At 41.1% G+C, this 11,833-nt stretch overlaps 3 protein-coding genes across 3 annotated transcripts in view; all 3 read right to left on the reverse strand.

Annotated features, from left to right (window-relative positions):
• The window catches only part of LOC103361337 (alpha-1-antitrypsin homolog), a 3,548-nt gene extending 2,922 nt beyond the window's left edge, over positions 1–626 (reverse strand). Inside the window, exons 1-2 of the mRNA XM_008287390.1 lie at positions 598–626; positions 1–240 (exon numbers count right to left, since the gene is read on the reverse strand). Of these exons, the coding sequence (XP_008285612.1) occupies positions 1–240; positions 598–600 (243 nt within the window). The 5' untranslated portion in view covers positions 601–626. The remainder of the gene's footprint in view (positions 241–597) is intronic.
• Positions 627–3,215: 2,589 nt separating this feature from the next.
• On the reverse strand, positions 3,216–5,721 carry LOC103361325 (alpha-1-antitrypsin homolog). The gene is made up of 5 exons (XM_008287374.1): positions 5,637–5,721; positions 4,793–5,432; positions 4,300–4,570; positions 3,943–4,090; positions 3,216–3,775 (listed from the first exon to the last, which is right to left on the reverse strand). Exons 2-5 carry the CDS (start codon positions 5,421–5,423, stop codon positions 3,584–3,586), a joined length of 1,242 nt encoding a protein of 413 aa, XP_008285596.1. The 5' UTR covers positions 5,424–5,432; positions 5,637–5,721; the 3' UTR covers positions 3,216–3,583.
• A 2,217-nt stretch (positions 5,722–7,938) lies between these two features.
• LOC103361326 (alpha-1-antiproteinase-like) lies at positions 7,939–11,575 on the reverse strand. Its single transcript, XM_008287375.1, has 3 exons — positions 11,376–11,575; positions 10,268–10,415; positions 7,939–8,440 (listed from the first exon to the last, which is right to left on the reverse strand). The coding sequence occupies exons 1-3, from the start codon at positions 11,564–11,566 to the stop codon at positions 8,252–8,254; spliced, it is 528 nt and encodes a 175-aa protein (XP_008285597.1). The 5' UTR covers positions 11,567–11,575; the 3' UTR covers positions 7,939–8,251.
• Between the last annotated feature and the right edge of the window lie 258 nt (positions 11,576–11,833).

The following is an 11,833-nucleotide window of genomic DNA, read 5'->3' on the forward strand; positions in this document are numbered from 1 at the left end:
GGTGGAGATGCCCAGCGGTGAGTAGAAGATGTTCTTTCCAGCATCAGTTTTGGCATTCAGGTTTTTGTAGAGGGCAAAGGCAAAGTCAGCATTGGGACGGGACAGCTTGAAGTAGCTCGGCTGGCCTTCATCGCTGTGATTAGAGCCGTGGTCGTGGTGCCCGTGGTGGTCGGCCCAGACTTCAGCCAGCAACAGCGCTGCCAGGACACAACTAGCAAAGATCCCACGCATCTTTACAACCTGTCCATATGAAAGGAAAAACCAGAGGGACAGAACTGTAAGTTGAGTTTAACCATGATACTAGGTTATAACAGTATTTCATAATATAAAACTTTATAAACAATGTTAAAATCAAGTACAGAAGGACATAAAATGATGGCAGCTATTTTCGATTGTTGTATGTATTAAGAATAATTATAAGAAGCAGTCAGTAAAATCTCAGTACATCATTCATCATGTTAATGATATAATAAAACACATTTTGTTACCGCATTTTCAAACGCTCACATCAAAACTGTCATTTACTTCTTAAATTTAAGTCCAAGTGGTTAGAATTTATACAGACATTCAGCATATCTCAATGAGGTTAACGCTTACCATTAATGTCCACTTTGATGCAGTTTGGCAGAAACTTCATCATTATATCAAGCAGCCCAAAGAGTCAGCTGACTGTTTCTATGAAACATTAACAAAGATCAGCCTTTTCTATCGTGTGCTAACGTCTGCTCAGCCGTGACTCATACAACACAACTTACTCAACATAACGAGGGGAAAGTTCTGTGAGTGAGTCACAATATTTGTAGTTTAAAGGTTTAATATAGTCATCACATAAACACGAAAACAATCGAGATAACAGTGGAAATCAGGAGCCTTTCATGGAGATATGAAGCAGCTGATTCAAATGCCTTCTAGAAAAAGACATCAAAAGATGTGTTTTGAACAAGTCAGATTAACTGGAATTGTAAATCATATAGACATCAGTCAGCAGTGTTGATTTTCAAGAGCAAGTAAATAGAAATAAAATACCTGTGGACAACATGCACCACTGTTATTACTAAATGTATCATTTGTTTAAAGGTATCAGTTAGATAGTAATATATGAAGGACTTTGGATTCTTTTCAGTTCATGTGAAATTATTTTGCTGAAAGACTAAAAAAAAAAAAAAGCAAGACTAACATTTCTGTTATTTGTGATTTATCTGTTATCTTACTAAACAAACACTCTCCTATTAGTCATTTCAGCAACTGGCTAAATCGCATAGTGACATCTCTACAGTCCTGTCTGACTACAATGAAATCCAAAAGTTGCTAAAAATATATATATATAAATCTAGCAGAGGTTACAGCAGCAACATGGTTCTCATTTTAAAGCCAGTGTTCAGTCTTGATTTTACTCCTTTGCAGATGCACATATGGACACCACAGACACGCAGTTGTTGTTGTTGCTAAGCCAATGTTGTACTTTGCACATCCATGAGTACACGAGGATCTGTACAAGTAAATAGAATCTTTGCAAGAGTTTGCATAACTTTTCGCACTCTTGTCGTTATTAATGGTTTTCTAAGGTCGTGGAACTCCTCTACTTCGAAAGGTTGTAAGTGTCCTTCTTCTGCTGCTGATGTGAGGACAAGTTCAGTTGGTGGAGAGGAACAACTTTAATTTAATTTATTGAAACATATAAGGCTAATGAGCACCTACAATTAAATTTCCTTTCAGCTCGTCCATTCACTGTTCAGCCGCTTTAATGCAAGTTAGAGTGCTTCTTGTTATTAGTCTAGGTGGTATTGTTCTTACTGACAATGTCTGACCACGTCCTGTATTATTAGTCACTTACGACGGTATCGCTTTTTTGATTTTTACTACATTCCGCACCAACGCACAATATATCTCCATGCAGATGTCACTTTAGTCAGTGTTTCTATTGAAGCAAGCTGAGGAGTCTTTGTGACTGAAGCTCCTGCCACCCGTGCCCCAACAATAAACCTTCGCACAAACTCACTTAGATCTTTTCCTGTCACAATCTTGATACACAATCACAGTCGACTGGGTGACTGCTGAGTGTTTTATACATGACACGGAGTGTGGTTGGATGTTCATTGCATCATGCAGCACACTTGTCTGGAAATATCTGCATTTGTTGTGTTTCTCCACATATTTATTCAGTTTTTTCCTTTCAGTTTTTCAGGTTCATATAAGAGCACTGCTTCTTTGCCATGAAGTCGTGTTTTTTTTAATTCACTACAGGTTGAGTTGTGTATCCCAAATCAGCAGTGAGTCAGTTCATTTATTTCCTCATCACAGTTCAAAATTTATCACATCAAATTTTAATACAATTTACAACATCTCTTTAAAATCAAAGTTGTGTTTTAGGCAAACTGTGTAACAAATTGAATGAATTTTTGCAGAAACAACCAGTTTGTGCGCACATGTGTGAACGTGAAAGAGATAAATAGTGATAGAGCAAGTTCATGTGTACATTTGTGCAGATTGCCTATGACCCAAAATGTCTCCACAAAAGTTAAAACCAAACCTACACCCTGCTGTCTCCCTTTTGTGATGCATGTTGTTGCGCATACTGTCAGTGAGTGAAATACATCCTGAGTCTGTTTAATTCTCTGTGCTGCGTATGAAGCTCAGCTCCGTCCTTATACTTACAGTAACAAACACAGAAGGCAGAAGAGAGTGGAGAAAGGTAGAAAATCACCCCTCAGAACGAGTTTCTAAGTGGTGTTAAACAACATTCTTAGCCCTTGTTAAAACTCTATTATCAGAGCATTTACAACAATTCAATTTTCATATGCAGCAGCCCATAATCAGTCATCCCTGCAGGGTTTTTCCTTTATTTGACAGAAATCAATTAAGTTTCCTATTATTTCTGACCATTTGATACACAAAAATGCCAATTATGTTTGAGCAAAATGAAACCCACAATTAAGAAAGCTGGTTAAAAAATTAAATTGGTATTTTTATTTTCAGTTATTATCATTTTGGTGCTGTGATTTTCGTGTGGTGATAGCTAAAACCTCTTCAAAGGTCCCCAAAAATTCCTATACAGAGGAAGAACCCTGCACTAATGTATCATACTTCCCTGGTTGTTTGAGCTAATTCCCTTTTCATTTCGCTATTGGTGCCTTTTCTCAGTAAGTTAACCTTAGCTGGTATTGTAAATGTTATACTCAAGAAAACTGTGTACCAAAGTGGACTGAAACATAAAAAATTGCTCGACAAGTCTTTATTTCACTTCATGTTGAAACAGAAATAGTACAATAACACGTTGTCTTAGCAGATGCTTGAAATAGTAAATCAGCTAATGTTTCTTTATTAACTGCATCATATAAAACAGTCTACAATTATGTATTTAGACATGTATAAACCGAGATTGTGATAAATGCGAACAGACAGATTCATGGAACACATTTCTGTTACTTGATGATGTATCTGTTGCTCTACTCTTCAAGCTATCCTCTATTCATTATTTTTCCCTGGTGGTCTTGATATCGTGGCGACTCCTTTGCGGCAATGTCCTGAAGCTACAAACACCTACTGCGGTGTAAAAAGGTAACGCAGGTTCCCCCGCTCGTCTTTACATGGCCGTGGGGTTGTTGATTTTGCCCATGAAGAGGATGCTCTTGGTCGAGTGCTCCAGGATGAAGAGCATGAAAGGTCTGTTGAGTGTCATGGTTTCAGGCATACTCATGGGCATGATCTCGATGGTGGTGGCGGCTGCAGCTTCTGTTCCCGTTTCATCCACGCTGAGCACGGCCTGGTGGGACACCTGAGGAGAAACCAGGAGACAACAGTCAGTTTGACTCAGAAACATCTTGAGACCTGTAGATGCTGTTAGACAGATGGGTTTTGAAGCATCTACTGCACGTGTTTGTTGAAATGGGAATGTGATTTTAAAGCTTTCGGTTGATGTGAAGTCATGTTTGCCAATGATACCTTTGACACTTTGAGCTTGACCTCTTCAGATATGCCGGAGAAATCAGCGTTGTTTTCAAAAGCGTCTGTTATTCCCATTGCTTTAAGTGTGTTATCCAGGGAGGCGTCAGCAGAGATGGAAAATTTCGGCATGAAAAGATTCACGCTACTGCAGAACAAAGAACATCACAGGTGTCAGATTCACTGCAATGCAGAGATGATTTGTTCACGCGACATGAGCTGTACTAATTTGGGATATTTTGAACATAAAAGCCCAACTCATGCCAAGACATTCCCCACGCACATTATTAATGCATCCATGACACACTTTACAACATGAGACTGAGAATGCAAAGCAAAGTCAGATTCTTCTCTTACTTCCTGAAGAGCGAGTCGTGCCAGTGATGGATGTACTGCTTGTTGATGCGGTCTTCCACCTCCTTCATCTTGCCTTCATCAGGCAGAACAATCATCATGGAGGTGTTTCCCTTGTACGGCAGCATGATGATGGTGGTGTGGTTGTCAGCATCCTGGTAGAAGTCGTAGCGTCCCGTCCTCCTCATCATGTCTACCTTAACTTTGCTGGTCTCGTCCACATGGAAGTCCGCCTTTTGTGTCAGGTTACCATCGAAGGGTTTCTCCCACTGTCCTGTACAAGACAGCAGAGGGGGTAAAGATGACAGAAATGTTGAAAGCGGTTACTTATTTTAAAATGTTGTCCTATAATGTCTTAGATTTTAGTCATGTTAATGGCGTGCTCTGTCCTTGAACACCTTGAATAAGACAATAAAATGTGCATGGACAGATGCAGTGTGTCAATGTGTTTATCTGTGTCTACATGTGTCATTCTCCTCATGTTTAAGAATCCTACCTCTAAAGTAGACATAGTTGATCAGCACCATGGCCATTGCAGGGTCCAAGTCCTTCACCATGTCTTTTATCTTGTCCTGAGTTTTAGCCGCAATGACTCTGTTGATCTCAGCTGCAGCTTCTTCAGCTTTCGTAAAGTCGACCTTGAAGATGTCACCAGAGTAGTAGTGCTTGATATCTTTCAGGTACTCCTCCCGAGGGTTGAAATCATTGCGCACTGCAACAGCATTACCAACATCCAGCTTCTGGTTCTCCTGGCTGTGGCCAAGCATGTGGAAAAGATGCTCAAAGCCTTCATTGACCTGATTCTGCTTTAAGGCGCTGTAGCCCAAAGTGGAGAACAGCTGGCTGTGGGTGTCACCACCAGCCCCTGTAGACAGCATGGAAAGGACGGTGGAGATGCCCAGCGGTGAGTAGAAGATGTTCTTTCCAGCATCAGTTTTGGCATTCAGGTCTTTGTAGAGGGCAAAGGCAAAGTCCGCGTTAGGAGGAGACAGCTTGTGGCAGCTCATTATGCCGTCGTGGCTGTGGTTAGAGCCGTGGTCGTGGTGGTCGTGGTGCCCGTGGTGGTCTGCCCAGACTGCAACCAGCAGCAGTGCTGCGACTGCACAGCTTGCAAAGATACTGCGCATCTTTAGAGCCTATCCAAGGAAAACAAAGTCAGTAACAGTTAATTAATACCACTAACCTAATGCCAGGAAACTCTAATAATATGATTCCTTTTTGTCATATAGATTATTAAAAACTTTAACATCATGTCTCCAGAGCTTTAAACCCTTATTTTTAGCAAACAATAAAAGATTATTCACATTGTTAAGCATGTAGCAGTAAAGTGATGTGCTTACCTTTAATGTCCTCTTTGCTGCAGGAAGTTTGTCACAAACTTCTCCCTTTTTATACAGAAGCTCTGAGAGTCAGCTGACAGTTTGGTCAAAAATTAACGATCACCTCTCGCCTGTCCTGTGCTGAGAGATATGTGGCTGGGCTATCTACACTGATGCAACACAAACCACACAGCACAGCACGGCTACATCCGCACTGCTGAGATAATGGACTTTTCTGAAAATGTGTCTAAATGTATTTGTATCATCACACGCTCAGAGAAGTCAGTCAGAAATTACTGGCCTTGCACTAGGAGTGAACCCTATTGCAGTGTGTATGCTGTATTTTCACATTCTGAAAAGACCCATATGGAAAGACTCAGCAGACTGTATTCTCAGTCAGAAAGCAGTTGATCAATATTATTGGGTCAGTGAACTCAAAGTCTGTTATCTCATCTTGATGCCAATGTTGACGTGAAGTCAAAACCCCTGAAAAGCTCAAATCTTTGGTGCTTCTCAGTAACTATTTGACATCAAAGATTATTTTAACACTGCAGTCTGTGCTTCATCTGGACTGTCTGGGTGAAGTTTTGAACGGATATGATGGATGCCAACCAAGCAACTGTTATCAGAAAGCAAATGTTTGTTTAAATGAAGCAATGATTGTTTAAATTCCCAATCCACCATTTTTAAGTGTCAGTAGTTTGCCCTATAATCCAGCAGAAAGGGCTCTGAGAAATCATCATCTTGACTTATTGCATGATAGACTGGCGACCTGTCCAGGGTGTCCCCTGCCTTCGATCTAAGTCAGCTGGGATAGACTCCAGCCCCCCGCGACCCTAGTGAGGATTAAGCGGTGTTATTGCATGTCCTGTTGACCTATTAGCAAACTAAGTTAATAAGTAATGGAGAACACTAGTGAGGAAAGCCTCCATGGATGCACGTGTTTAAGTCAAATATTGGTGGGGGTGCTCATTGAATGTCAATCCTGCATTTTGACTGATTTGTATGCATCAATTTGTGCCTTTTCCGCACCGGTTTATGGTGGGAATGTCTGTTTTTATGTTCTAAAACACCAAATTCCGGCACCAAATGAAAATTTAAAATGTAGTGGGACACATATTGATCTAATTGTCTAATTGCATGAGCTTGTAATTTATATTTTGAAAGTACAAAAAGATGCATTGCTTAAGAAAAAAGACAGTCGAAAGTATTCAACCAGTTTCCAATGCAGGAATTTGAGCGTTTGAGCGTTTGAGCATTACGACAGCAGGAACTGCTCCTGCAGAACCACTTTCAGGCCAGAAAAAGTGCCTACAGATGGGAAGATACTCCCGAGTGGCCCAGAAAACTGTGCAGATCTTGGGAAGGACAACATTTTTGCCATTTTTTCTGCCCTCTCAATGTCCTTGTTAAATCTGATCCTCTTTAACCGCCATCAACAGCAATAAATTCACCATATATATGTTAACATAACAAAACTAATAGTTCTATTTAAAAGTTCTTTCATGTTTGTGTTTGCAAATGCATTTGTTCTGAATATTGAGGTGAGGTGATGAATCTCCTGCATCCACCCTGAAATCTATGTGCATGAAAGCGTTTCTGATTCCACACTGCACACCACATTCAAAGGTGGCACAAAAAGTCATCTATTATGGAAGGATGAGACACAATAATTATCTAAATATGGGGACAGGGGCAGACATTTTCAGACAACCTGTCCTGGAGGCCATTCATAATCTGGTGTTCACATGAAAAGTGATGGGAATAGTTGGTGAAGAATAAAAACAGAGAGCTTGAAAAGGAAGTTCAAACCTCGCCTGCTGTCTCACCTCGGCACACTCGGCCAATCGCTGCTTGTCAGATCGTCGCTGCTCGCCTCCGGGGACCCCTCACTCTTTCAAATGGCTCACAAACCGCCGGTTTTCTGCGTGTCAGTGGAACCCTTCCTGATTAATAGGCTGACATTTCTGTTACTTGTGATAGATCTGCTGTCCTATTCATCAAACTAGCCCCTATTCATCATCTCCTCAATGAGCTAAATATCATCGCGATACCTTCACAAGGCTGTCTGGCTGAGGTAAAAATGAGCTAATGTCCCAGAGCTACTGAAACCCTACACCAGTGTGAAAATGGGACACTATTTCATGAGCGTTTTCTTTTCTCTTTTTTTTTCTTTCTTTTTTTTGCGTTGGCGAATAAGCCTGGATGCTCTTGCAAAGCAATTTCCAATAATTGCATAAGACGATAAAGAGATGTTACAGGAGGAAATGGGTTTCAGAGCAGGAAAAAATGACAAAAAGAGAAAATGCTTTTGTAATGGAAGAAAAAGTGTTTTATGTTTTTGCAAGAATAGCAGAGATTCAGTCACGGGGATAAATTGCTACCATTTAAATGTCTTTTCATCATTTTGAGAAAATGGAGAAATAAACTATAAATCATCCTGTAATGTTTGAAAAACAAAATGCACTTTGCAACTCTTGCTTTTTTTTTTCTTTTTTCGCCTAAATGATATGTTATACTACTGGGACAAATTCAAACCAAAGCTGGCATGTTCTGTAACTGAATGTAGTATCATATCAATAGCAAAACGAGAAGAAAATAGGATGAAAGAAGAAGAGTGTGATGTTCTCTCTCTTCTAGACATGTGTGGGATCGATAATTCTCCCGATGAGCAGGATGAGCCCAGTGAGATCATCATAGATTATCAACATGAACGGTCTGTCGAAGGTTATCCTTGGGGGGACGGAGAAGTCCAGCATGATGTCAGGTCTCCCCCCGTTTCCTGACTTGGTCTCTTCTACCTCCAACATAACCTCATGAGGAGCCTGATGACACAGAAACAGATCAGTGAGAGAACTGAAAATACACAAACAGCCACAACATTAAAACCACCTGGCTTCTATCGTGTAGCTCTGACTCTTTAAAACATGAACACAGGAGCTTTGGTGGTATCTGTTGGTGTTTAGGATGTTGGCAACAGATGCTATGGGTCATGTGGGTTGCAGGGTGGGGCCTCCATGGATCAGTCCTGTTGCCTCCCATGTGTTGGAGCAACATCAAGTCTTAAATTTACTTAGGAAACTCAATATGATTCAGTATTTTGAGTTTGATCTTGATTTGATATGGATGTTCACCTGATGCTCTCCCGTGCAGGTGCTGATTCTGTGATGTGAGCCTGTTCTGCTTTTCTATAGTTAGGCCATTGATTTGTTAGTAGTCAGGTTAAATCACAGTTAGCAACAGTTTTACGACTGCGCTTACAATTTGTATTCAAAATCCAGTGTTTGATTGTGTTATTTATCAAAAAGTCCACCAGTGTGTATGTGATGTGAATATGATTTCAGATATTGAAAGGCTTATATTTAAGCGTGTGCTTCAGACAAAGGTGTATGTGACAGTTTCTTTCCATAACCTGGTGGTTAAAATACTTTTTAGTGATAAGCCATGATTGGATTAGGATCTGGAGAGTCTGGAGGCCGATTCAACACCTTTTTTGTGTTTCTGTAGCCTTTCCAGAGGGCTGTAGCTCGAAGCAAATTTGACATAGCCAGGGTGTCTTTGTGTGAATCGCTCAACAAAACCCATAACCACAGTTAGAGGTAACGGGCATCAGTGGCTATCAGCTGGTAACTTTGTTCAGCTTCAAACTGTGTCACATAAAAGGAGGCCTTTAACGCATCATGTGATTCTTCTGTACAAAATGGACCAATGGTGTCCCTCCTACTTCAGTCAACAGGTTGTTATGGCAAAGAACAACAAGAAATATAAAACTTATCAAGCTGCGAATGTAATTGATGCCAGACAGGAATGCTGGTGGAAAACTGTTACACGTGTGTTATAATACATTCATTTTACTGATCAATGCAGCCGCTTATTTTTAACATGACCAATTGAATAATCATTTTTCTGGACAGTGTTTTACCAGCTGCAGCACCAGCAGTGTAAATGGACTTGGCAGCGAATCAGGGCCAAATAAAAAGCATATCAATGCAACACCAGCTGAATGCATGTTGGGTTCCCATGGTAACACGATGCATACGGTGTGCGATACTGTAACTGTACGGCTTCATTCAGTGATCTCAGCAACACACAGGTCAATCACTTTGCCGATGTAACAAATTCCCACAGCTGAGAGTCTGTATCCCTCATACAGAATAAGAAGAAAACTATTTAGTTAAAAGGAGACACTCTTCAGTTCTCATGGAGATCTGGCCAGGTTACAAGAGAGACACCTTCATGACACTGAAAACGCTGCCTTTAAGCTCAAAAAACCCAGCTAACCCATTAATCTTGCTTTATAGTACAGCCCTCTGAGCAGTTTTTGTGGTGTGGTGGTGCATGACCTTGCTGTGGGAGGCCGCTGCTGGCAGAAAAAAGCTGCTATGTGGTGCTCTGAAATAATGTGTAGGTGGGTGGTACGTGTCAAAGTAACATCCACACGAATGCCAGGACCAAAGGTGTCCGAGCAGATGATCAGTGTTAAACACTTTACCTGTCTGTGGTTTTAATGTTGTGGCTCATCAGTGTATGTTCAAATAAACTGAAGGAGATAAGGCTCAAGCTTCTAATTGCATTATTTTTCACAAAAAGGAGTTCGTTTCACAGTTTCTCATCTCAGCAAAGAAAAATGTGATATTTAGCTCATTCTTAACCTTGATGAGTTTCAGCGTCTTCTTCTGCGATATTCCAGAGAAGTCGGCCGAGTGGGAGAAAATGGATGATACGCCAGCGTTCCTCAGGAGGCTCTCTAAACTGTAGGATTTCCTGAGTTGAAACCTAGGGAAACGGATTTCTGCTCGCCTGTGAAAACAAACAATCAATGTGTTAATGGATTTGCTCTAAGCTGTCTTGTTACAACTTGTGAGACCCGTACTGCAGGCTTTCCCTCACTGATGTATAGAGAGCAGTAATTATTGCTGACTTAGAATCTACTCAGCGTCGTTCATCATGCTGCCGAACAACAGACTGCAGGGGAGCAGCGAGAGGGTGTGACAGAGTTCGATGTACTGTAGACTCAGGACTAAGCAAACACCATTTATAAAGGACAAATATTGTAAAAGGACGAACTGGTGCTGACCTTTGTATTAACATCCTCATATTTAAATCACCATCGGAGCATACACAAAAACAATGGAGGTGAACGCAAATGCATTTATGGTGTTTAAAGCACCGAAAATGAACTCAGTGTTACAAGCTTTTGAAAATACAGTTTCTTAGGTGGTCTGAGAGTTATCCAGAACTACTGGGACGTAATATAGAGGAGATACGTGGGTGTGATTAACAGTATTTTAATCACAAATCCTAAACAGCAGAGGAGAAAGTGCTCAGATCCTTCACTTAAAGTTATAACATTTCTGCATCAAGCTGTATGAAAACGACTAGACCAGTGTTACATATTTCGTTGACTTGTGTACTAAGGTTATCGTAAAGGTTTCCAACAATGTTCAAAGCCAGAGAAAGTCACAACTTGTTCAGTAGATTTCATTGTCGTCATTGTAAATAGCATCATATCCTGTTTGCCAGAGAGGCACAGCAAAAATCTGATGATATTTCAGCTTTGCTTGCAAACAGCTCCTTCTGCATTCACTCGCAGCAGTTCAAATGGAGGATACAAAATGGCACAAGCGCAGTTGCATCACATTTGCTCACTCGTAAGGTAGCTGACACAAATGTCCAAGGAAGCAGTCAAGAACACGTGACAGCGAGCAGACAAAGTGACGCAGTTTCGTTTTTGTTCAACCGTTTGGACTCCCCACCTACCCTGGCTTCAGGTTGCTGAGCCAGAAGCTCATGCGGCTGTCGGAGAGGCAATCCTCCAGAGGCTGCAGCTCGGCTTTGGGCAGCAGGAGCAGCGAGGCCAGGCGATCCGAATAGGGCAGTCGCACAACCGTGGCCGAGCAGTTGGTGTCGTACAGCATCATCACCTTGGATGAGTCGTCCACGAACATCATGGGAACCTCCACGTTGGCCGTAGCATTCAGCTGGAAGCTCCGGAGAACCATGTGGCGACGCTCAAATGGATGAAGACCTGATTCAATCATTGTTAATAAAGGGGTACACGTTATTGATTAAATATGAAGATAAATTGCCTAAAAGCAGATGCCCAATATGTGCCCTAAGTATACAACTTCTAATATGTCTCAAATTATTTTAATTTAAACTTCCACCTGATGTTTCTGAGGTGATACCTGTCTGACAGAATATAAATAGAACTGTTA

This window comes from Stegastes partitus, unplaced genomic scaffold, assembly GCF_000690725.1.
Source record: "Stegastes partitus isolate 25-593 unplaced genomic scaffold, Stegastes_partitus-1.0.2 Scaffold498, whole genome shotgun sequence".
Classification (NCBI taxonomy): domain Eukaryota; kingdom Metazoa; phylum Chordata; class Actinopteri; family Pomacentridae; genus Stegastes; species Stegastes partitus.